The 26,674-nt window shown below is 36.1% G+C and overlaps 2 protein-coding genes across 2 annotated transcripts; one reads left to right on the forward strand and one right to left on the reverse strand.

Moving 5' to 3' along the window:
- Positions 1-199: 199 nt before the first annotated feature.
- LOC112195367 (methionyl-tRNA formyltransferase) lies at positions 200-7,110 on the reverse strand. Its single transcript, XM_024335780.2, has 11 exons — positions 6,949-7,110; positions 6,790-6,852; positions 6,157-6,291; positions 5,098-5,200; positions 3,030-3,100; positions 2,769-2,873; positions 2,209-2,242; positions 1,344-1,444; positions 1,179-1,238; positions 916-1,119; positions 200-468 (listed from the first exon to the last, which is right to left on the reverse strand). Exons 1-11 carry the CDS (start codon positions 7,081-7,083, stop codon positions 370-372), a joined length of 1,110 nt encoding a protein of 369 aa, XP_024191548.1. The 5' UTR covers positions 7,084-7,110; the 3' UTR covers positions 200-369.
- Positions 7,111-15,000: 7,890 nt separating this feature from the next.
- LOC112194547 lies at positions 15,001-16,472 on the forward strand. The gene is made up of 3 exons (XM_024334774.1): positions 15,001-15,672; positions 15,740-15,842; positions 16,159-16,472. The coding sequence occupies exons 1-3, from the start codon at positions 15,001-15,003 to the stop codon at positions 16,470-16,472; spliced, it is 1,089 nt and encodes a 362-aa protein (XP_024190542.1).
- Positions 16,473-26,674: the final 10,202 nt, after the last annotated feature.

Consider the following 26,674-nt stretch of genomic DNA (forward strand, 5'->3'; position numbering starts at 1 on the left):
AGTGCCCTTTTAGCATTGTCGATGCTTCGACGATAATCTGAGCATAAAATGAATCAGGAATTCTACATTGTCAGCCTCGCTTTTAAAAATAAGACTGATTTTTAATTTATCAGCCTACGCCCCCTCCAACACTTCCTTTCTCACCCTTTCTTCCTTCCAAAAGTGAAATGATCCCCTTTTAGATGCTATAACCACACACTTCATAAGAAACTATCTCGAGAAATCTGCTATTTATTAGTATTATTACAAATACCAAATTTTAACAATTTTCTGATAACATTACATCTGCCCATCTTTGATCGAGTATCAATTCCAATGAAATTAACTAAATGAATTAGTAGAAAAGAAGGAAAAAAAGAACCTACAATATTACTCATCAACAAATCTTTTAAGTTGTTGACCACGTAAACCGTTCCAGAAGGCAGCTGCATTCATAACCTTCTTACCTGGAAGCTGAATCTCCAGCACCTGATCAAGTTGCCAAAAAAATATATATATCAATTTGAAAGCACAATGTACATTTAGTCGGAGAATTGGTGGTATCAAATGCACCATTCCATATTCTTCCGACGTGTTTAGGTAGATGATAAACAAACTACAGGAAAAAAAGGCAAAATCGTAAGATTCAGTTTGTAATAGGATAGATCACAGAAAGGCTTCTTCTTATTGTTTTTTTTTTTTTTGGGTGGGGGGAACACAACAATAAATAAAACAAGAAAGTAACACATGACTTTTGAAAGTTGGTGTTTGGATAGAATGTGTTCCAAAACAATTTTGGTAAATGTGTTCTTACAAGAACAACACCTTGGAGAGCACTAGAAATGGTTCAGAAAACAGACGGCATAACCGTATGTCATGATCCTATCCTAGCAGTAATACTAGACAGTATCAGATATTGGTTAAATGCAAACGCACCTCAAGTGATGTGGACCCACCACAGGGGAATACTAATGCACCCTTTCGAAAAGAGATGTCATCCGCTTGGTTGACATGAATATTGCTTTGGCTGCAAACTTTGGTTGTGATAATTTTAAGCTCCAGTATATTGCGGTGACCATTTTTGTTGTCAACAACTACAACTTTAGCTCGAGTTCCAGGCCATCCTGCAAATGCACGAACCTATAGAGGTTGCAAGTTGTCACTCTGTAATAAAATCTTAGGAAAAGGAAAGACCATACCTTGTTATGTAGGACTACAGCTTCCTGATCAAATGATAGCCATGACTCCTCAGGAGAAATCTATGTAACACAAAATAAATTATACTTGCACAAGAAACTAACCATTAAAAACATCTTAGGCCACCGCTCTGCTGCAGCAAACAAATATACTACTTAGTTAACTACCTTTGGAGCTAATGTAGCTTTAGAGTCATCCTGGGACTGCGCTTTTAATTTAGCTGAACCATCAAATATGGAAGGAAGCTGGTGAATCAATAGTTTGGATCCTGCATAATAAGCAAGTAGGTTACTTAAATGATTTGTAACTGAAGCAACAGTAAACTGGTGATATTGATCGTACTTAAATAGATCAACTAAACTATGGAGCACAACAGCGACTGTTCAATGTAAATGTACTACAGGACAGTGGTATATGTGAAATAAGACGTGTCAACATTTATTGGCCGTCTGGTGAGGCAGCCTTAGAAATCTTCAAAGCAAATGAGGTATTCATGCCGTAAATTTGTACTTTGGAAAAGAAAGATTAGATGGGAATCTTCAGAGCAATCTGCATCTTTTTTCAATACCTATTAATTTAGTTACTTAGGGCTTTTTTTTTTTTTTTGGTCTTGGAAATGATACAGGACCAATCTACTTTCCATTGACATAAAAATAAATTCAGAAACAGGATACCGGATAGGTTTCAAATAAACAAAAAAAAAATAATTACACACACACATATATGTGTGTGTGTTTAGAGAGAGAGAGATTAAATCTTAGACAAGACATGTGGAGATCATAGAAAGTATACATATATACATATATATACAAGTCTCTATATATATATATATATATATATATATATATATATATATATATTATAAGACTCATCACCTTATGTAGCAACATGTGGCTCTTGTTAATGAAACTGAAGAGGCAATATAGATTTTTTTTTTTTTTTTTAAATTAAAACAAAGAGAACTGTTCTTGAATCAGTTACAATCCATGAGATAGGTTTTTAAGACAAGGGGACTAACAGAATAAAGCGTACCTTCAGAAAATAGGAGAGCAAGCAAATCTGGTGCCTGCATTTACCCAGAATAGATATAATGAGGAACTGCTTCGGAAGTTGCAGCAACCCTAACATAATTTTGATATTTGTGAATAATCTAAAAGGTTATTCCAGAGGGGAAAATTTCAATGTAAGGAATAAACATCAGTATTGGCTATCATTGTTGTATCCTCAAGCACACAGAAACCACCATGTTTCGTAGATCTTGCGAAGGTACAGCTACTGCTTGATCTATATGGGCCATTGCTAACTTGGACCCATAACTTTGGCATCACAGATATAAAGGTCAACCATTTTCCCTTTATTTTGGCCAATAATTTCAACTTACTTGTCGGTACCGAAAAACAAAAAACATGTACACATAAGATAGCATGTATCAAAGATCTTCCACCACAACTTGTGCACTACTACTTCCTCCAGAAAAATCAGTATTTGACTCAGACTTAAGAATTATGCATTCTTTTTCTGAGAAGTAGAAATATCACGTATAAAATCTAAAACTTTTGCACCCATAAGTTTCATATAAGCATTGTTAATACCTTAATTTGATCATCAATTTCCAGTCCTTGACTGGCTATCACAGGTCCAGCATCCAGTGCACGGACAGTAAATGCTAAGGATACTCCTGTTTCTTTGACACCATCCTAATTTGGAAAATAAAAAATTTAGATAATATCCAGAGTCAGAAAGTTTACACGCGGCTAGCAGAAGTTATAATTTTCGCAATAATTTACATGTGGCTAACATATATGCTAATTTCCATTATTATATGAAATAAGGAATACCAAATCTCAAAACACCTGCAAAGCTCTTTGAACAGGTGCTGCACCACGATACAACGGCAGCAAACTTGGGTGTATATTTACTGTGCCTGAGAAGGTAGTCACTTTTGATTGAGAAACAATGCTGGCAGAGATGACCATGAGGGAAAGCAAAATTCAGACCTTAATTTTATTTCTCACTAGAACATTCTTCTTAAAAAATTTAAAAAGTACAAACATGAGGAACAAGATGTTCACTGACAACATTATCTAAAGAAATGAGACTGCACTCAAGCAAAACAACATAAACTTAACAACAACAGCATTCCAGTTCTAAAGTAAAGCATAGAAAGAACTACGACTGAATTATGAGGAAAGTGATGCCCATAGAGTTTCCTAAACCAACAAAAACTCGAGTTCCTCCTTCACCCTTGACATGATTGAAAGTTCTCTTGTTTCTCTCCATACAAATGACCTGAGAAACAGCCATTACAGTGCATCTTCCCAAGACCAAACCCTTCTCTCCCATAAAGAGACTTCTATATCTCATGCCTTTCACAGAATAAGGCAACACCATCTGCTGGATTGTCCCAACTCAGATTTGACTCCCCAAAAACCCTGTTCCATAGAGTTGATGCAACTGCACATCATAAAAACAAATGCTTCACACATTCTGAAAAATCTCAACAGTACACATCAATTACAGGAAAGACACATATCAGGCCTTCGCCTCTGGATGATGGCACGGGTGTCAAACCTTTCCATGAGCAATTATCCAAGCTAACACCCTTCACCTAGGAGGAACTATAGCCCATACTATGGAAAAAAGGAATGAGGTGAGGAATGGAGAGGTTGACCATCAAATGCCCTCAGAATGATTTACATGAATACTGACCAGATGACTCCAGCAACCACTCTCTCTTGTCTGGTCCAGATGAAACTAACAACAATACCTTCTAGCCCAGACAATAAATAATGAATTCAAAATGCACTTCATCAGTTCACGTGGTGCATATGCAAACGCAGAATTTCTCCAGATTCTTTTCAATTAATGTGAACATTGGAATAACTCCTCTGAACCATGGCACAGGTATCAAACTTTTCCTAGAGCAATTATCCAAGCTAACACCCTCAACTAGGAGGAACTTTAGTCCATATTATGGAAAAGAGAATGAGCTGAGGATTGGCGGGGTTGATCATCAAATGCCTTTAGAATGAATGAATATTAACAATGAGACTCCAGCAACCACTCTCGTCTGGTCCAGATGAAACTAACACAATACATTCTAGCCAAGACAATAAATAATGAATTCAAAATGTACTTCCTCAATTCATGTAGGGCACATGCGGGCCCAGAATTTCTCCTGATTCTTTTTAATTAATGTGCACGTTGGAATAACTCCCTACTCAAGTAAACATGCTTATCACATAGCCATGCATTTTGATGCAGTAAATTCACTGCCTAGACACCAGGATCAACAAACTCTAAGGTTTAGGGCTTTAACGCACAGGGTTTTGTAGGGTAGAAAGTGAAAACTAAGAACTAGGAATCCCTCCCAGGTTTCTCACTCACACACAAGGCTTCACACCAACACTCCAATCTCAGGAAAACTCAGAAACACTCTGAATTTTTATTCATCAAGACATATCTGGCCACTTGGCACTTACACTTATTTATATTTGAGCAGATAGCTCATATTAACTGGCATTAAAGACTCTTTCATAGCTAGGGCTATTACACTTCACAGAACTAAAGCATAAAAGACTTAATAAAGGAATTTAAACTCCTAACTAAAACTGAAATAATAAAGAAACCTTAAAAATCCCAAACTGAAACTGAAAGACACCCGCCTAGAGACTTCTAGAATGAAAGCAATTAATCAAACCATATGGAAAGGGAATGACTAGCTGCTCTCTTTTTCCATTTCTTTCGCTCATAAACCTTAAAAGGTTTGACTATGATATCCTCATCACATTTGAATAGTCATAGACAGAATTCTAATGTCTTGATGACTAAACATAAACTAACAAGTATGGTTCATTTGTGTTCATATGTTGCAGAAAAGAAAACAGTATAAACGTCGTTAGAAAATTTCATTCAACTAACCCAAAGTCGGGATATTAAGAAACTTGCTAGGTAAAATGTTCCCATATGCAGCAGTGATACAAAGTTCTGGCTTCAAAGCTCTTAAGCTGGACAGGAACATATCCTGCACATACAGTATGCATATATGAGCCCTCTTCAAATAAAATGACCATTTTCTGAAAGTGTCAAAATCTTCAGAAACAGTAATGTAAAGAAACACTGAGAATATATATATGAAAACTCTTATAATCATTGTCATGTAACAAGAAACAGTATTGGATCACTGCTACTGCTAAAAGGCTACTCCCATGGTTATGTATGAAATGCCATATTATTTTTACTGGCCTAGTAATTATGCCTACAAAGTAAAATTGCACTTGGTATCCCAGCAAGTTAAAAGAAATGGTAGGTCAAACAATATAGCAAACGATGGGATGCTACCCATAACAGAATACAAAATTTCTCAACCAAATTGGATCCAAAATTAGGTACCATGTCACCCAAGTTAAAACCTTAATAAAAGAAATAACTAACAGAGAAACACAGCATTACTATATCAATCAATAATTTCAATGTAAACTGCAGTCTCATATAACATGAAATAATAAAACATTGCTCATGTTGCAGGCTAAAATTTAAAAGGTTCTGCAGTGCATGTATTTAAAAATATAAGAAAACACTAATTACGTATTTAAAGAGATACCAAGTCAGCAAATAATTTGGGGCCATGGGCATGTAAACAAGAGTTCATGTGTAATCCTATGGTTGATTATTTAGTAAATGGAAGATTTAAAATATACGAACGCACGCACAGACACACACATGTCAATATCCACTTAAAGAAGAAATTGTGGAGCTTCATAATCATCTCAAACTATCTCCCACTAAACTGAACAATGCAATACTATTACAAGAGTTGTGAGTTTATGATTTTCATCAGTATAAGAACTGAAAGATTGCAGTTATACAGCACAAAGGCTAACCAAAATGTTTTTACAGTTAACTCTGTTGTAACTAATGGCTATATAGGTCATTTATAAAATTATAAGCAATACATAACAAAAGATGATACCAAATTACCTCTCCAGCTCGTGCAGGTGTGAAAATGAGCTCTGAAGGAAAGCCTCTGTCAAGAGCATGTTGTGCTAAAGGAGACGGCAGCACCTTCTTCCCCCTATTCTTCATGGAAGGTGGTTGAGTCACAATTGCTGCAACCTAAATCATACAAATTAGTCATCTATCTTGCAAAGCAATTAGTCAAAGTCAATTCATAAGAAAAATAACGTTGCTTGTATGAAAGATAATTTCTTCAAGGAAAGCCTAAATTTCAACAAGAGTGGCAGAACTGAGGGAAAAATAAATAAATAAGCCTTAGCTATGCCCTATGAGGAACCAACACAAGGACAAGGAAAAAAACTAAAGCACAAGCCACCAATTGATAAGGTTACTATACCAAAACCTCAACTCTCTTCTTAATTTTAGAACATCCAATATGCGCTCTCCTTCCACAAAATATTACAAAACCTTTAATTATATGTAAACACGAATGCAAGATGAAACATAACCATTTTGTGTAGAGCCATTATAAGATGGGGTTCCTTATATATCATAAAGCAAGAACAAAACAGAATAGTAAAAATGGGCCAAAACAAATGGAAAGCAGAACATGTGAAGTAAACTAAGCAGTTACATATAAGTTGAACCAAAACACACCTCAAACAGAGAATCTGGGCCACCGGATGCATTCAGCAAGGCGTCAAGAACAGTTGCAGAGACCTTCGATACAACGCACATTTAGCGGCAATAAAAAAAAATTAACGAAACGCACATTTTATCATTCATATCCACGTAATATGAGGCGAGAGAGGGCACCTGAGGAGAGCCTAAGAAGACTAGGGGCTTCCTATTCCTGCTGGAAGAGAAGCATAGAATAGAAGAAGAAGAAGAAGATGGAGGCGAGGCGTTGAAGCACAAGAACCGACGCAACATCAGTGAGGAGGAATTCATTCCTCACCTTATCTTACGCGTCGGACCAACACCAGATAACGCCTCTGTTATATCATTTTTACTTTTACATCGGAATTATTATTATTATTATCAGTATTAATTAAGCAAACAACCCTTAAGGTTAAATTTTCAAAATACCTGAAATTGCCCTTCTTTTATTAAATTTTAAAATCTGCAATTTATGGCATGTTTACTTACTTGGAATGGAAATAATCATGAATCGGAGACAACTGGAATAGGAGAAGAAATGAATCAGTATTGATTCCCGAGGAGTTGATTCCTAAACCCATCTCCCCCCTTCGGAATCAAATTCCTGAGTATTCAGGAATCGATTCCTTATAAAGAGGTGAGACCTACACCCATTCCAATTCCTTTATATGTTAGTAAACGCATGAATACTTTTACTCGGAATCATTCAAATTCCTTTATGTGTTAGTAAACGCAGGAATAAATTTACTCCGTAATCATTCTCTCCCATTCCAAGTAAGTAAACATACCCTTAATGTATATAGGCTATAATAGTAACTTGATAAGTATAAAAAACAGAAAATGAAAAAAAAAAAAAAAAAAAGACACAACATGAGAGGTTGGAAGCAGTTCTTTCCCAATTGCATTAGAATTGCAATTGCAATTTGAAAAGAGTATTCTTATTTGAAAACAAAAAAAAATCAGATTAATATTACATAAATATATAACAAAAAGAAAAAGTAAATTGACACACGCGTTAGCGTGTGTTAAGAGACTAGTTATTATTTATTTATTTATTTTTATTTGTTTTTGAGAAGATTTTTCATCAGAAATTTAAGTCATGCTGAGTGACCACTGAAAATAAAGGACTAATTTTTCTTTTTTGTGGAAACTACAGTTTTTTTTTTTTTTTTGCCTCACCCATTTCATGAATCTAGTGATATTTAGACACGTGACTTCATTCCAATAATCAATATTCACCAACATATGTTATTGAGATCCACTTATCTCTCACCCTCTTACAAAATATAATGTCAAATTTATAAAATTGATCACGGTTTAAAACTTTACTAGTATCAAGAATAGGCAGAGTGGGGTATAGTGGATTTAGGGTTTACATCGAAAAATCTTTTATACACAACTTCAATTTCTCAAACCCGGTTTGCATTCTATTTAGGACTTATTATACCTAAAAATAAACATTTTTTTTGGAATAATAAGTGGATCTCAATCCATTAGCAAACAACCCTTAAGGTAAAATTTTCAAAATACCTGAAATTGCCCTTCTTTTATTAAATTTTAAAATCTGCAATTTAATGTATATAGGCTATAATAGTAACTTGATAAGTATAAAAAACAGAAAATGAAAAAAAAAAAAAAGACACAACGTGAGAGGTTGGGAGCAGTTCTTTCCCAATTGCATTAGAATTGCAATTGCAATTTGAAAAGAGTATTCTTATTTGAAAACAAAAAAAAAATCAGATTAATATTACATAAATATATAACAAAAAGAAAAAGTAAATTGACACACGCGTTAGCCTGTGTTAAGAGGCTAGTAGGCTATAATAGTAACTTGATAAGTATAAAAAACAGAAAATGAAAAAAAAAAAGACACAACATGAGAGGTTGGAAGCAGCTCTTTCCCAATTGCATTAGAATTGCAATTGCAATTTGAAAAGAGTATTCTTATTTGAAAACAAAAAAAAAATCAGATTAATATTACATAAATATATAACAAAAAGAAAAAGTAAATTGACACACGCGTTAGCGTGTGTTAAGAGGCTAGTTATTATTTATTTATTTATTTTTATTTGTTTTTGAGAAGATTTTTCATCAGAAATTTAAGTCATGCTGAGTGACCGCTGAAAATTAAGGAATAATTTTATTTTTTTTGTGGAAACTACAGTTTTTTTTTTTTTTTTTTTTGCCTCACCCATTTCATGAATCTAGTGATATTTAGACACTTGACTTCATTCCACTAATCAATATTCACCAACATATGTTATTGAGATCCACTTACCTCTCACCCTCTTACGAAATATAATGTCAAATTTATAAAATTGATCACGGTTTAAAACTTTACTAGTATCAAGAATAGGCAGAGTGGGGTATAGTGGATTTAGGGTTTACATCGAAAAATCTTTTATACACAACTTCAATTTCTCAAACCCAGTTTGCATTCTATTTAGGACTTATTATACCTAAAAATAAACATTTTTTTTGGAATAATAAGTGGATCTCAATCCATTAGCAAACAACCCTTAAGGTTAAATTTTCAAAATACCTGAAATTGCCCTTCTTTTATTAAATTTTAAAATCTGCAATTTAATGTATATAGGCTATAATAACTTGATAAGTATAAAAAACAGAAAATGAAAAAAAAAAAAAAAAAAAAAAGACACAACGTGGGAGGTTGGGAGCAGTTCTTTCCCAATTGCATTAGAATTGCAATTGCAATTTGAAAAGAGTATTCTTATTTGAAAACAAAAAAAAATCAGATTAATATTACATAAATATATAACAAAAAGAAAAAGTAAATTGACACACGCGTTAGCGTGTGTTAAGAGGCTAGTTATTATTTATTTATTTATTTTTATTTTTTTTTGAGAAGATTTTTCATCAGAAATTTAAGTCATGCTGAGTGACCGCTGAAAATAAAGGAATAATTTTTTTTTTTTGTGGAAACTACAGTTTTTTTTTTTTTTTTTTTGCCTCACCCATTTCATGAATCTAGTGATATTTAGACACGTGACTTCATTCCAATAATCAATATTCACCAACATATGTTATTGAGATCCACTTATCTCTCACCCTCTTACGAAATATAATGTCAAATTTATAAAATTGATCACGGTTTAAAACTTTACTAGTATCAAGAATAGGCAGAGTGGGGTATAGTGGATTTAGGGTTTACATCGAAAAATCTTTTATACACAACTTCAATTTCTCAAACCCGGTTTGCATTCTATTTAGGACTTATTATACCTAAAAATAAACATTTTTTTTGGAATAATAAGTAGATCTCAATCCATTAAGTTTCCAGCCTCATCTCTCACAATTACCTTTATTCCTCCATGTTCAGAGTCACTTTGAAGCGCACTGTCATGCCCCGATTTTTAAGCACAATTAATACACAAATTAATAAAACACAAATACTCCGAGCGTGATGCTTCAGACATCAACACTAAATATCTAGAAATTTTTTTTTTTTTTTAAAACAAGTACAAAATGATGCGCTGAACCCACAATGTCTGTACAAATTCATTCTTTAGACTCATATATTTCATTACATCAAGTTTACAAATTAAATTGAAATAACAATTAAATAAGCAGAAAATCCCACCACACTCACTACACAGCGGAAGACTAACAAGTACATATAACAATAAGTTCCTAAACTCACGACTGCAATGGCAAGAGACCACAGCTCCATCATGTTCACCCTAACCTGCAGAATAGACCCCATACACCATTGATTAATAGTGCACAGGGTTAAAATAATAAACCCAGTAAGCTTTTCCAAGCTCGTGTGAGTAACTCAAAACAAACAAACAGGAGAACATGCTTAAACCATCTCATCCTAACAAAATCGATATGCAATTATCACGACAAATAACATCAAGTTTCACATCCTACAATATCATGCTCATGTAAGTTAACTCATATTAAAAATCCACATGCTCTGACTCTCAACTTATGCATCAAATTTCACAATACTTCAACTAACAATCAAACTTAAGTGACGTTTTAAACATTTTGAAACACAATAATCTACAAAACCAACCTTTATTTGTCTCAACAAAAGTAGTTGTCATCTTGGTGACGACTCAAATCATTTTTAGTCTCAACGACACACCCACAAAATCACACTTCTTTCCTCTCAACATAAAGCATTTGTCAAAATTATGACATTACAACTCACTACATATCTCAAACCACAATTGCACTCACAATACGAATTAAGTAAAATCGGTAATCCCTGTGTAGAAACTTAGTTCAGGAGATCACATTAAAAACAATCAACAGAAATCGTATTAATCCCTGCATAGAGTTTAGTTCATGAGATTACATTAAAACAAGAATTTTTTGTACCAACAGTGTCTAGAGACTTGGGTGACTGATAATATAATACCCGAACTTAGGGGTCATCATGGGCCGGGCTAGGGCCGGCCCTACCCTAAATTTTAGGGCTTAGGGTCGGGTCGGGCCGGGCCTAGTCAAAGTCAACAAAATTTAGGGCCGGGTAGGGTCGGGCCAGGGCTTAAATATGCTAACCCTTACCCGCCCGAAAAGCCCGATCCGTTAGGGTCGAAAGAGCCGGGTCGGGTCGGCCCTCAAATAGGGCCGAAATGGGCCAAAAAAGGGCCTTATTTTGTTTAACAAAAAAAAAACATTATTTTTTTCTTCTCAAAATATGGCTTAATGGTATATATTGGTAATAAAAGACTCATTGTTTTTTATTGAACATATTTAATACACACACACACACTTGTAACTTATAACATTTATTAATATTAGTTAAGGTGGTTATATTCAATTAACCATCTATATAAATCTCTCAATATTAATTGTTGTGTAACAAAGAAAATAGAAATTAAAGAAAACAAAACTTATGAAATCAATTACAAAGAAATAGATAAATTGCATACTATAGAAAAAAGAGAAACATAATTAAAAAATAGAAAAAATAAAAAAAATTTAGGGCTTATTCGGGCGGGCCAAAAATTTCGAAATTGAAATTAATCAATCTGACAATGGTCATATGCATATACAACAGTAGTAGGTATTGTGTAAAAAAATTATGTCGATCTGCATTAAATAAGGTACCAAACGGAGCGGTCAACACTTTGTATAAGCAAACTTCCGTAAGGGGAGCGGCACCTTTTGCAGACAAACATCCCCGTATTTTGATAGCAGGTTATAGACCCCCTCTCCATGAGAGTGTGGGAGCTGATAGATCAAAAAAAAAAATTGCAAATTCTTGGTTATGAGCATATTTGTGTTAGGTTTTATTTAGGGTATGGAGTTGACCGCGTCGATAGAGACCCAACCGAAGGTGGAAGTCACTGAAATTTTTACTACTACCATATATTCATACACGGACGACATCCAACGGTGCATTTTAAAAAATTCCATTTGTCCCCCATTTTGCTCATGGAAGATAACAAAAGCCTAATAAACGAGTTATACTACATTAATAGGCATATAAGGATTATATGTGATCCAAAAATTCTGAAATAGAAATCGACCAATCTGAAAATTCTCATATGTTTATACAACATTGATAGGTATTGTGTAAAAAAATTAGGCCAATCTACCATGAATAAGGCGCCCAATGTAGCGGTCAATGCTTTGCACAAGCAAACTTCCCTAAGGGGAGCGGCACCATTCGCGGACAAACGTTGCGGAATTTTGACATTCGTAAGTAGACCCCTACCCATGAGAGTGTGGGAGCTGAAAGATCGAAAAAAAGTGAATTGCCAAGGACCGGTTAAGAGCATATTTGTTTTATGTTCTATTTAGGGTATTGAGTTGACCGGGTAGATCGAGGTCCAACCGAATGCGGACATTGTTGAAATTTCTACCACTAACATATATTCATATGCAAACAACATCCAGCGGTTCATTTTAAAAAATTCCATTTCGTCCCCTATTTTGCTCATGGAGGGTAACAAGCCTAATAAACTAGTTATACTACATTACAAGACATATAAGGATTATGTGCGATCCAAAAATTTTGAAATGAAAATTGATCAATCAGAAAATTCTTATATGTTTATACAATAGTGATAGATATTGTGTAAAGAAATTAGGCTGATCCGCCGTGAATAAGGCACCTAACGGAGCGGTCAACGCTTTGCACAAGCAAAATTCCCTAAGGGGAGCGGCACCATGCGCGGACAAATGTTGCGGAATTTTGACATTCATAAGTAGACCCCCTACCCATGAGAGTGTGGGAGTTGAAAGATCGAAAAAAATGAATTGCCAAGGACCTGTTAAGAGCATATTTGTTTTATGTTCTATTTAGGGTATTGAGTTGACCGGGTAGATCGAGGTCCAACCGAATGCGGAAATTGTTGAAATTTCTACCACTAAAATATATTCATATGAAAACAACATCCAGCGGTTCATTTTAAAAAATTCCATTTCGTCCCCTATTTTGCTCATGGAGGGTAACAAGCCTAATAAACTAGTTATACTACATTACAAGACATATAAGGATTATGTGCGATCCAAAAATTTTGAAATGAAAATCGATCAATCGGAAAATTCTTATATGTTTATACAATAGTGATAGGTATTGTGTAAAGAAATTAGGCTGATCCGCCGTGAATAAGGCACCTAACGGAGCGGTCAACGCTTTGCACAAGCAAACTTCCCTAAGGGGAGCGGCACCATGCGCTGACAAACGTTGCGGAATTTTGACATCCATAAGTAGACCCCCTACCCATGAGAGTGTGGGAGCTGAAAGATCGAAAAAAGTGAATTGCCAAGGACCGGTTAAGAGCATATTTGTTTTATGTTCTATTTAGGGTATTGAGTTGACCGGGTAGATCGAGGTCCAAACGAAGGCGGAAATTGTTGAAATTTCTACCACTAACATATATTCATATGAAAATAACATCCAGCGGTGCATTTTAAAAAATTCCATTTCGTCCCCCATTTTGCTCATTAAGAAGTTAACATTACATTGGTAAAATGGTTTCAACTCGACCAATTGATTATTTTTAGTTATGTTGATTACTTGACTTATTTCAAAATTGGTATTACATGAATATATTGTCCAATTTGAAATAATAGCTTTGTAATTATTACAGTTAATTAGTTAACAGTAATTATTGGTAAATATTAAAATACTCATAAGATTATATTAAAACGGCGGCATTTTTGCCGAATTAACGGTTAATTCTTAAAAAAAAATTATTTTTTTCTTCTCAAAATATGGCTTAATTTAAAAGATTCATTTCCTAATATGGCAAATTGAAATAATTTTCTACACTTCCATAGTTTTATACATATAACACATGTAATAGAAAATAACAAAAATAAAAAATAAATTTTAGGGCCGGGTTAGGGCCAGACTTTTAGGGCCGGGTCGGGCCTAGCCCTTACGGGCTCAATCGGGCCGGGCCGTAGGGTAGGGCCGGGTTTTATTTGTGTGACCCATACCCTACCCTAAATAAAAAAGGGTCGGGCCGGCCCGCCCTAATGGAAGGGCCGGGCCGGGCGGGCTTAGGGCCCAAGGGCCATGTGATGAGGCCTACCCGAACTTATAAAGTTATCAAAGTAATACCCAGACTCAATTTTTCGTATCTCTATCGTACCTATGGTTATTTTCCGTCACGGCTTGGAATTATGCTAAACTAAAGGTATGCTTTTCCATACCCAGACCCAACTTGGAATTATGCTTTTCCATATCAAGGCCAAACTAAAGGTACAGTATGCAAGTTTTGTAATACGATCATAAAGAGTGGTGGTATCACTCGATTTAAGTTCCACTTGACTGGATTAGATCCTGCCAAGAATACATGAGTTTGTGATAAGGTACGACCAGAAGTTCAAAAATTAGTAAAAGAATGGATGAGGAGAAAATGTATTGCAAAATATCAAAAGGATTCAATAATCCATGATACTCGAGAAGAATTGCGATCATGGTTATCACAACAATTGAACTCTAAAGATGAAGATGAAGGTTTTGTAGGTCAGCAAGATGTAGTTCCCTGTGATTATAAAGCTGCTATGAGTGCATCAAGACAATCAGAATGGGAAAGGGAGCAAGGTATAAGTAGAGGTGTTTCAGGGCCTGGCGGGACAAGTCGAAGCCAACCAAAATTTTATAGATCAAAAAGTGTACAATAAGAGCATGGAGACCAACCTCAAGCTTCATTCCCACAGTCACTCTATAAATCCAATGCTGCAAAACAAAATAGCATCATTGACTCCATGTCAATGGGAAGCCTCAAGGAGAAGCTTGGTCGATTATGTGAGAAGTTTTTTATATATACCAATGTTGCTGCGTACAAAGCGGAATCTCATGAGTACAAAAATGTGATAATTGGAGCACAAGAGTGTCCAAATGTGAGAAAAATATGTAGTGGTGATTTGATTCGACCAGGACCAACACGGTTTGCCACTAATTACATTTCTCTTCAAAGCCTTTTCCAAAAGAAGGCTGGACTTAAACAATTGTTTACTTGTGATGACTGTGTTACTAGCAAATATAGTCGAAGCAAGGAGGGAAGACGTATAGAGGAACTCATTCTTGAAAACATGTTTTGGGACAATGTGCAAGCAGTGATTTCTATTTACGAGCCATTATACGGTGTTCTTCGAATAGTTGACACAGAGGTTAACCCGACAATGCCAATGCTGTATGATTTATTTAAGAATGTGAGAACAAAGCTGGAAGAAGTCAGGAATACAATTTGGGTCAGAAAAATCATCGACGATAGATGGTTTAAGCAATTGTATCATCCATTACATGCAGCAGCTTATTATTTGAATCCAATGTTCCAGCATAGTGAAGGAATTGGTGATGATCCAGAGCTACTAGACGCCCTTCACTCAGTTTTTACAAAGTTAGACCCAAACTCCATAGGCATCGCACAATTCGGAAATGAGGTAAATTTTCTATATTTGATTAATTGTTATTTTCATTTACGAACATTCCTAATTCTTTCTCATGCAGATTATAAGCTTTAGAGACTCATTATACGGATTTGGAAGACCAGCTGCCATTGCTGCGAGGAAAGCAATGACTACATATGAATGGTGGAACATGTATGGAACATGTATGAGGGTGATGCACCTACACTTAGTAAATTGGTAATGAAGATCCTATCTCAAACCACATCATCTTCTGCTTGCGAGCCAAATTGGAGGACATTTTCTCTTATCCATACAAAGCAAAGAAATCGTCTGGCACATAACAAACTCGAGCAAATTGTGTATTGTTATTACAACATGAAGCTACAATTGCGAGATGCAAAAGCCGCTGCAGATAGAGTTGCGGAGACCAGTTATTTAGACCTATTCAATATAGCTGCAGATATAGGTGCGGAGGAAACTGCTGATCTAATATAACATTGGTTCGACCTTTACATTTAGATGATGCAGCTGGAAATCCAAATCCAAATATAGCAACGCATGCTCGTGGAATGGGAATTGATGTGGATACGGTAATGAAGAAAGAAGTAAGAGATCATTCTGATGAAAGTGGTTATAAATTATCAAGAGGCACTAGTGAAAAATCAATTGATGATGATGGTGATGGTGGTAATACTGGTGGTGGTGGAAGATATCATGCCTATGGTGGTAGTGGACGTGATAACTCATGTGACAATAGTAGTTATGACGACACTAATCGTGAGGCGAATTATGGAAATGACAGGGGGAGTGGCAAATCATGGCACTACAACTAATATAGTAATGATGATCCTAGTGCAAATAGTGAATACAATTCTAGAGCTAGAGATACACAAGGAAGACGCGATAGCCATTTATCTCTAAATGAGTTTGAATCACTTTCTTCAAGTCTTCGCTCAATGGACATAGGAACTCAATATAGTGATCCCTAACCCATTCCATTCTCCTTATCCTCATCATGAAATGAGTTCTACCTCAGAAAGTACTTACGGAATTGGATCAAGCTTACAAGGTGGAAGCACATCTGGCCTTTTTGATCATTCTTCATCCCAAATTCCGCATCTTCATTCAATGAAACACCATATTGGGTAATTTCACAATTTCCGATATATCACTAGGCCAATAACCTTAACATACAACACTTTTTACACAACGAAAAAAAAAATTTGTTGTGTGATGAGGGAAAGTGAATCATACAACACGTTTACAAAACTTACGTTGTATAAGGCTGTTAAAATTATGAAGTTTTTAGCTAGAAGATCATTGCATAACACTTACAAGAATAATTCGTTGTGTGAATGAAAAAACAAATAGCGGCAGATTTTCCTCCTAGCTTGACTCAAATTTAGCTTTAAATTGATACTACATAGTACAACAGAATAGTTATATCTGTTGTATGAGAGTAGCGTGCAAAATATCATACAACAGTTTTTGACTTTGTGTTGTACGATCAAGAGGGAAAGGTTTGGACGTGCCTATATTTGCCCTAAGATAGCACTCATTCCCCCTCAAGACCTATAAATTTTGATTGAAATATATCTGGTAATTGATGATTCCACAACCAAATGACTTATTTGTGTTGTATGAATGAGTAATGCCTAACCTAGTTGCAAGAAAGAAATATGTCCACCAACATTTCCCCCCAAACTATTCCCCCCCAACCTCTCCCCCAATTCATTTCCCTCCACCCAGACAACAATAGGCGGCAAAGTGAAAATTTAAAGTGGCATTCAGACAACATTTATGTGGAAAACCATTGTCTGATTGCTTGTTCATGTATCAAGTGATGACTTCACCATATATCAAAATCAACCCATTTGGACCATGGTATACTTGAGCAAAAAAAAAAAGAAAAGAAAAAGAGAAAGAGCCTTGGAAGAGACATTCACTCCACTATCACTTGGCCAAGGCATTCGTGCTATGGACCCCTCACAAACGCCCTTTCTTCGACAGACCCCGACGCATTATTTTCTTTGACAAAGCTCTCTATCTTCTTGACAAACTTCGACGAACCCTTTCTCGACAGACCCCGACCTAGTTTTTCTCTGACAAGCCCCAACAAAAGCTCTCCCTCTTCTACAAACCCCGACCAAAACCATCTCTGCCTCTAGCTAGGTTATTCGATTTGGGAAATAGGGAAGGGAAAAAACTTAATGGGTAGTCTCTAGGAAGTCTCAGAGCACCAAAGAGAGAGAAAGATAGCGATTTTTCGTTTCTAGGGTTTACTCTGCGCGATCAATCCGAGTTCCAAAGATCCAGAAGCTAGGGTTTCCGAGCATGAGGAGCTTGGATCAGTTCAAGTCCCTATCCAAATCGGTCTCAGAAGGACCTCCGAGGACGTTCGCCTACTCTTTACGTCCGCCGGAGTCGACTTTGTTGGGAAGCTTGGCGAATTTGAAGCTCACCGCAGGTTCTGATTGATTAGAATTTGTCAGTTTTCTAGTTGATTTCATTGGTGATTTTGAATTTCCGAGATGATTTCTTGTTCGTTCTCTTCGTTTGCAGAGAAATTGGTGAAGGAGCAAGCTTCTGTGAAAACAGATCTGGAAATGGCAGTACTCTCTCTCTCTCTCTTTTGTTCGATGAGCCTGTGATTGTGCGAGTGTGAATTGTTAGGGTTTGGTTCAATTTCATGTCAATGTAGATGTTTGTTGTCTCTTACTTGAAGTTCAAAGGCATATGAACGAGTAATTTACTGATAAATGCAGAACACTAAGCTGAAAAAATTGATTTAATTAGTTAGATTCGTAGTTAAATTTATGGATTAACTCTGATATACTTACTGTTGATTCGACCTGAATTATCCTGTAGGCTTTGATTTGGTTTACTTAACTAAGGATAATGGCTATTGGGATGTGAATTTCTGTCTCAAAGGTAGAAGGTTTGTAGGTTTCTTAAAAAATGGTGGGGAAGATCATATTTTCTTTGCTACTTATCAGAATTAAAACTAAAAGTCTAGAACATGTGATATGTTCTTTGCTATGAAGCATTTGCTTTCTTTGTTTTCAGTTGTAGAAATTTAGTTCATATGTGATCTTTCTAAGGGCAATATGAGCTTTCAAATGATTTAGCTAGTTGTATTGTTTAATAAAATTGTGTGATATGTATCTTGAAAGCTTCCTCTCAGTTTCCCCTGCGTCTTTTTTTATGCTACAGACTAATAGTGGGCCAAATTTTCAAGTGCATTTAGTGTGTTTGCTAATATCTTTTAAGATTATAGTGCTTACGGTTGTCATTGTTAAATTTTGTTAGCTCTGGCTTGGCATCCTTTTCATGAAGAATATTTTGTCAGTGGGAGTTCTGATGGATCCATTTTCCATTAGCTTGTTGGGTAAATTCGATTCCTGATCCATAGTTTCTGTGTGTCAATTTTCTTTAATCAGTGTTATAGAGTAGTTTGATCTATTCATTTCTTAGATCTTTACTTATCATGAATGTCATGGTCTAATTAAATAACAATTAAGCCAGCAATAAATAATTAAATATTGTGACAGCCAAGTGAGCAAACATTGACAAATAGTACTTGCTGCATGATCCTGCATCCTGTTATTTTACATACTGTATGGCTTCTGTAAAAATATATTTGGCACCTAGAATTTATTGAAATTTTTGGAATAGCACCTAAGTTATTTGTGTTCCAAGTTTCTTAAGGTGGGGACTCAGGCAGCCGACCTATAGTTTGCCAAATTTATTGTTCATTTCAGGAGAAATTTGGATTTAGTAGTTTGGTTCTGGTTCTTAAGCTTTTTGCGATGGTTATGGATGGAAGTTGACTATGAGTGTAGTAGGGTATTACTAATGCAAGGTGTGCGGGTTGTGAAGTAGGGTTGCGTCATTTGGAAGCAATACGTTAATAAATTATGATATCTCTAGTGGAAAGCTGAATTACATTCTCCATGGTCTATTTGATGACTGGAGAAAAATGACTGAGGCCTCATACACAACTTATGGTTCCCTTTTGTTCGAGTTATTTTATTCTGCTAGATTGGAAGGCAACAGTATTCCAATCTGATGCACAGGCATGAGACTCCCCAGGTTGAAATTGCTAATACACACGATGACAGTGTGTGGGATCTCCAATGGCACCCTATTGGCTATGTTCTTTGCAGGTATGCATATCTAGTCATTTTGTTTATGATCGTGCTCTGCTTAGTGTGTTCGTTCTTTTATCCAAAATAAAAGTCTATAAATGGGGAAATGCTCTCTCTATATCATTATGAATTTCATTTTCTACTCTATATATAATTATATATTCTTAGTCTGCATCATGTTATACTCCATTTATATAACTAAATGGTGAAATGTTGTCAAAATGGAAGTCTATAAAATCTAAGCAAAATTAACATCCAGGTCAATTTTTATAGCAACTTAGTTTTGCAAAGTTCTGTTGATAACTTATGTGAAGTAGTTTTGCAAAGTTCTGTTGTTCCAATATTGAAGAATGAAAAACAATATTGTTCCATCAACTGATCCACAACTGATGTTGTGCTTGTCTCAGTAAACAAGATAGTTTTCAATCTTCTTTGCAATATTGTTTTTTTGCGTTATCATCTGGGTGTAAAAGGTCAAACTGTTAATTTATGTTTAAATCTCTGGATTGTCAACTGTGTGTTTATATTTTGGATATATTGAATGGGAAATGACTGAATTTTGAAATCAATTGATGCATGCACCAAAAGTTGTTACTGTGAGATAAGATTAATCATTGTAGGAATTGTAGAGGAAGGATGAGAACAAGAATCACGAACAATTGCGAGCCATGTAACTCTCGTGTAGGGATGGTGTGGTTTTAGGTATACAAGTGCATCAATTTTTAAAATAACTTAGCTTCATTTTTGTCCCTTCCTGAGCTCTCCTCTCAACTCAGCTTTGAACAACCAACCCCTGCAAACTTCATTATATTGCAGGGGTTTGCTGCGGGATTAAGGTCATGACCAAATATACTTCTAATTAACAATTCAATGGTTAATAGGGCTTGTTTGCATCATGTCAATTGCTTTTCCATGTTGCTTCAGTGATCAATTCTTGTGTTTTAACTTTGGTACCCAAATAACCTATTATTTCTTATTTTATCATATTTATGAATTATCAATCTTGTGGTTTTTTTATTATATTTGAAACCTTGTTAGCCTGTGCAATAGGAGTTTGGGAATTGGCTTGTTTGTCATTACACGTAGAGAATCTTTCCGTAAAGGGAATTCCATACTGGATGGCTCCAAAGGTAACCGTAAATTTATTTTAAAATCATAACTCTGAGTCTTAGGTGCAGTCTCATGCTCTATCTACTCAAAGTCCATTTATGATATGTCCAACTTGTGGAAAAAGCTTGATGAATTGGAACATACTAGATGATCTTTTTTCTTTTCCAATATGATTATGAGTATAACCTAAAAACTTGCTTCATATTCTAATTTTGCTTAATGAAAATTGTAATGCAGGTTGACTTAACTACTGTAAATAATGTCCATTTCGCTTTTGGATAGGTACTATGTTGTTTGCTAAACATTGTTAGCTGTAGGAGTAAGTGATTTGATTGTTTGTGAACTCTTAAATTTATCTTTGGGGTGATTTTGGCTGATGATTTTGATTTGCAGGTCTCTCTCTCAAAACTGACTAGCCTGGAATTAAGACCACATGTTGTTGAGAGTTGTTATCTGTCAGAATATCAGGTTGTTTATATCTGCTGATTTCATGTTATGCGTGTTTGTTTGTTTGATCAATTGAAACTTTTAGCTATGATAGAGTAAGTGGGTTGTTTACATCTGCTGATTTCATGTTATATATGCTTATTTGTTTGTTTGATCAAATTGTATTATTTGTTTGTTATGCTTGCACATATATTATAGCTCTGCTTCTCTTAGTGTACAAGGCTTGGTAATGTTACCTTGCAATGTTTTCTTCTATTTTAGCTTTAATTAGTTTGAATCATTCCTTCATAACCTTGGATTTTGCTTATTCTGTTTGCAGGTTTGGGAATATCTAGTGAAATGTTGCCTAAAGAGTCATTAAGTGATCAAGCATGGAATACCAAGCAATGAAGCAAAATATATTTTCTTTCATCATGTAAATTCAGCTAGCTAGGAAACTTTATAGCAATGACATGTTACTTGGATTCAATATTTGGTGGATATATTGGAATTTTATTGATGTATCACATTGCTTTTGACGTAAATATTAATCATTGTTCATTGGATAATGATTTCAAGCACTAATATAGTAAACTTCACACAATTAGTCACTGTTCATTAGGTAAAATGAGCATTATTATCAATGCACAAAATCCAAAAAAGATGATTATCACACAACAAAATTTCTAATGTTAATAATGTTGTCTGAAGTAACAATTTGGATGTTCACACAATGAATCCTTATATAACATGCAACGGTTCTAACAAACATACGTTGTCTGATTTACAATCACACAACTGTAATAACTAAAATACGTTATCTAAAACTAACACACAATAATAAAATTTCCAAAAGTGAAGTGTGAGGATAACTCGTACAACAGAGAAAATAAAATGCTGTTGTCTGATTCGCCTTTCATACAACGGCTCGGAAACAACTTTCGTTGTGTGAATGATGCCAATGACATGTGCAGCATGACTGCGCAGCAACTGTGGCTACCATCTGCCGAGAGAAGGCACAACAGTTTTAACCAAATAAGTGTTGACTGTTTGTGATTCACACAACAGGTTTCCACCGTTGTACCATTTTTCATCACACAACGCTCCGATACACAACGGAGATCGTCCAAATCACACAACGAATTTGGTCCGTTGTCTGTTCGCTTTTTTGGCCTAGTGTATGGATTGCATGTGGGAAGAGTTCAACACACATACATTACCCATGTGATGAAGTACCAAAATCATTTCCAAAATTCATGTACTTGGGAGCAGTATTGTATGATACTAAATGAGAACAGTTCAACAACATGGATCGAACCACATCGTAGTAGCTCTTATTACTAATACTTTATATTGCTTTTGTTGTACTCTTGTTTATTTTGATTCACGAGGTTTTGGTATTACGTCCCCCGCTCCTCCGGTTGTAGTTTTCTAATTATTAGTGAAAAAGGCGTGATGGCCAAGCCTCCCACTGGGTTCCAGCCATAAAAAAAAAAAGTAAATCACATTCACATTATCAATATACAGAACATTTATAATTACATATAGAATTATAGATAGTGTTTAGCAACTTACTACAGTTTTAGTTAATTACTCGTCGTGATCTTGTCCATATTAAATATCACAATTCTATTATTTATGTATAATTTTAGAGAGTTTAAATTGTAAATAGGTTTTTTGTAGGTTAGTTTAGTCTATGTAAAAGTTTCATTCAAAAATATCATTTTATACATGTAATTAATGTGATTTCTGTAAAAGTAAAATGCAATTGGAATTGGTCTACTCATTTCATTCATAACCCCTTTATATAGGGATAGGATTACAACGGAAATATCAATTACATTGATGATACTAAATGCTGATTGAGCTGTGATTTGTAATTGCTTGATTCCCTCTTCGTCTGTTTCTTTGACGAAGCTAGGCACATAATGTGCTTTTCCTTTAACACTCCCCCTTGTGCCAAGTCAAAGACGAAATGGTGCATGAGTTGTTGCCTCACTAAAAACCTTGCCAAGTAACAATAAAAACCCTGTGGGACAAAAATAAAACTTGGTCGAAGGAAAAGAGCACAACGCACCTTCTACATTTGAGAATGACATGTGTGTGTTAGACTCCCCCTGACGTCTACATCTCCCCCTGATCATTACATTAATCAAGTGAGCTTGCAAAGTCTTCGCATTCCTATGCTTTTCACATGTTTCTCAAATGTGGCCTTAGGCAGTGATTTGGTGAACAAATCTGCCACATTCTCCTGAGACCTTACTTGATTCACTTGAATCTTGAGGAGGGTCTGTTGTTACTGATTGTAGAACAACTTTGGCGATATGTGTTTTGTGTTATCACCCTTAATACAACCTAGCTTCATCTATTCGATGCAAGCTGCATTGTGTTCATAAATGCAAGTAGGCTCTTCAGTGGTAGAACTCAAACCACTAATCCCTCGAATATGTGCAATGATAGTTCTTAACCATACACACTCACGAACCGCCTCATGTACAACAATGATCTCTAAGTGGTTCGAGGAGGTAGCCACAAGGGTTTGCTTGGTTGATCTCCAAGATATCGCTGTGTTCCCATTGGTAAATACATAACCAGTTTGGGAACGACCTTTATGTAGGTCAGAAAGATACCCAGCATCAGCAAAACCAACCAAAACATCATTTGGCGTTTCAGTGTAGTGAGTGGCACTTTCGCCATCAATATTTTCTTCAGGGATTGCAGTTCCATCTGCGGTCCCTCTTGTCTCTCTGTAGGGAAAGAACAGTCTCAAGTCAATGGTTCCTTTTAGGTATCGAAGATGTTCTTGATACCATTCCAGTGATGCTGTGTTGGCGCTGAGCTAAATCTAGCTAACAAGTTCACTGAGAATGCAATGTCTGGTCGAGTAAATTGGGCTAAGTACAATAATGCGCCTATTGCACTTAGATAGGGAATTTCAGCTCCTAACACTTGTTCGTCATCTTCCTTTGGACGAAATGGATCTTTCCTTGCATCCAAACTTCGACCGATCATGGGAGTGCTAGTAGGATGTGCTTTGTCCATGTTATATCGCCTAACTTTTGGACATATGCAGACTGGTGGATTAATATTCCACGAACTCGGTGTTCTAGTTCAAGGCCTAGATAGAATTGAGTTTTCCCAAGATCCTTCATCTCAAATTCGGATTTCAAGTAGCTCGCGGTTTCTCTTATTTTATCAAGAGTACCAGTTATGTTCATATCATCGACATATACTACTACAATTGCAAATCTGGAACTTCTTTTCTTTATGAATACGCAGGAGCATAATTCATCGTTCTTATATCCCTTCCCAATCAAGTAGTCACTTAGACGGGTATACCACATCCGCCTGGATTGTTTTAATCCGTAAAGTAAGCGTTTCAACCTAGTTGCAAACGCACTCCGTGGTTTAGAGTCACTTGGCTTGGGTAATGTAAGGCCATCAGGCACTTTCTTATATATCTCTAAATCTAGATCCCCATGGAGATATGCAGTAACCACATCTATAAGCTGCATTTCCAGTCCTTTGGAAACTACTAAGCTAACTAAGTAGCGGAATGTTATAACGTCCATTTTTGGGAGAGAATGTCTCCTCGTAGTCAATTCCAGGGCGTTGTGAGAAACCTTGCGCCACAAGGCGAGCCTTGTACCTTAGGACTTCATTCTTCTCATTACGCTTTCTGACAAAGGTCCATTTATGTCCTACAGGCTTTACACTTGGTGGGGTTAGCACTACGGGACCAAATACCTGTCTTTTTGTCAGAGAATCTAATTATACATGGATTGATTCATTCCATTTAGGCTAATCTGCTCTTTGTTGACATTTTTCAACAGAGCGTGGTTCGATATCATCGTGCTCTATGATTCCTTAAGCAACAGTATATATCATCAATGTGTATGAAGTTCTTTCTATCAACTCATATGCACTCTCGTAATCCTTTGAGATTTCTTTGTTCTCTGGAATCATTTCAAACATCGGAGCATCCTCTAGTATTGATTCATGGACATTACTATAATCAGAGATAATATCATGAGAGGGATTCTATACATTGATGATTGGTTTGTGCCTTACTCACCCTCTTCTTCCTTGGGTGAGTGTCAATCGAACCAAGTGACCTCCCCCTCTTCCTTGGGGAGCCACGGCCTCAACCATACCTCCACTAAGTGCGGTTGCAGTGCCTCTATCTGCACCACCGTGCCCCTTGTTGGGGACTTCTAACCTTGCAGACACATTTGCAGTTGGTATATGTGATCTCGTCACTTTTGCGATATCAGTAAACATATCAGGCATCGAATCTGCTACGTTATGAAGATCGATTATTCTTTTCACTTCACTTTCACATTGTGAAGTGCGGGGATCAAAATGAGACAGAGTGGGGACAAACCACGACAATTCCTGTCGTTCCCTTGGAAAATCCTTTTTCCTATCTCCCCCTAACGACGGGAAAACTGTCTCATCAAAGTGACAGTCCGCAAATCTAGCGTTAAAGTGATCGCCTGTCTACGGTTCCAAATAGCAGATAGTTGTTGGGGATTCGTATCCAACATAAATACTTAATCGTCTCTGAGGACCCATTTTGGTGCGCTGTGGGGGCGCAATAGGCACATATACTGCTCAACCAAATATGCGTAAGTGTGAAATGTCAGGCTCATACCAACTGGTACACAGAAAATGGTTGGCTAGCTGTGGGTCTGAAACGAATAAGTAAAGCTACGTGCAATATTGCATAACCCCATGCAGATATAGGCAGGTTGGTGCGCATAACCAATGCCCTAGCGACCATTTGTAGCCTTTTGGTGGTGGCTTCTGCGAGACCATTTTGTGTATGCACATGGGGTACAAGATGCTCTACATCGATCCCGATAGTCATGCAATAATCATCAAATGCTTTTGATGTAAACTCTAGCGTTATCAAGCCTTATAGACTTGATAAGGTGATCAGGGTGGTGAGCCCTTAAACGTATAATCTGTGCTAGGAGTTTTGCAGCATTTCTTGTGAACAATAAAGCGACATGTGACCAGTTTGTCGAAGCATCCACCAGAACCATAAAGTACTTGAATGGTCCGCATTTTGGATGGATAGGTCCACAGATATCTCTTTGTATCCTTTGTAAGAATGGAATGTTTTGTTTTGTATCTTTAGCATAGGAAGGTCTTGATTCTGTTTTTGCTAAATAGCAGGCTTTACAAAATGAGTGATTTGCCTTTGAAATAGTCAATGAGGCACAATGGGAGGGAGGTAGTGCTTCTGGTACTTCAGAAGGCAATGGCTGCATTTGAGCAGTACTAGGACCGACACCTTACAGTGTGACGGATTTTTGTCCCATTTTATTTTTCACTTGAAAGAAGGG

This window comes from Rosa chinensis, chromosome 3 (assembly GCF_002994745.2).
Source record: "Rosa chinensis cultivar Old Blush chromosome 3, RchiOBHm-V2, whole genome shotgun sequence".
In the NCBI taxonomy this organism is placed as follows: Eukaryota; Viridiplantae; Streptophyta; class Magnoliopsida; order Rosales; family Rosaceae; genus Rosa; species Rosa chinensis.

Bases quoted from the DNA above. Each gene is read 5' to 3' on its own strand.
- LOC112195367 (XM_024335780.2), bottom strand. From the start codon at position 7,083: ATGAATTCCTCCTCACTGATGTTGCGTCGGTTCTTGTGCTTCAACGCC. The intron at 6,292-6,789 runs GTGTGTTTTGGT...TGTATGATTTAG, and splicing joins GCCCAGATTCTCTGTTTGAG to GTTGCAGCAATTGTGACTCA. The intron at 1,120-1,178 runs GTATGGTCTTTC...CAACCTCTATAG, and splicing joins CTGTAGTCCTACATAACAAG to GTTCGTGCATTTGCAGGATG.
- LOC112194547 (XM_024334774.1), top strand. From the start codon at position 15,001: ATGGGAAGCCTCAAGGAGAAGCTTGGTCGATTATGTGAGAAGTTTTTT. The intron at 15,673-15,739 runs GTAAATTTTCTA...TTTCTCATGCAG, and splicing joins TCGCACAATTCGGAAATGAG to ATTATAAGCTTTAGAGACTC. The intron at 15,843-16,158 runs GTATGAGGGTGA...CTTTACATTTAG, and splicing joins GTGGAACATGTATGGAACAT to ATGATGCAGCTGGAAATCCA.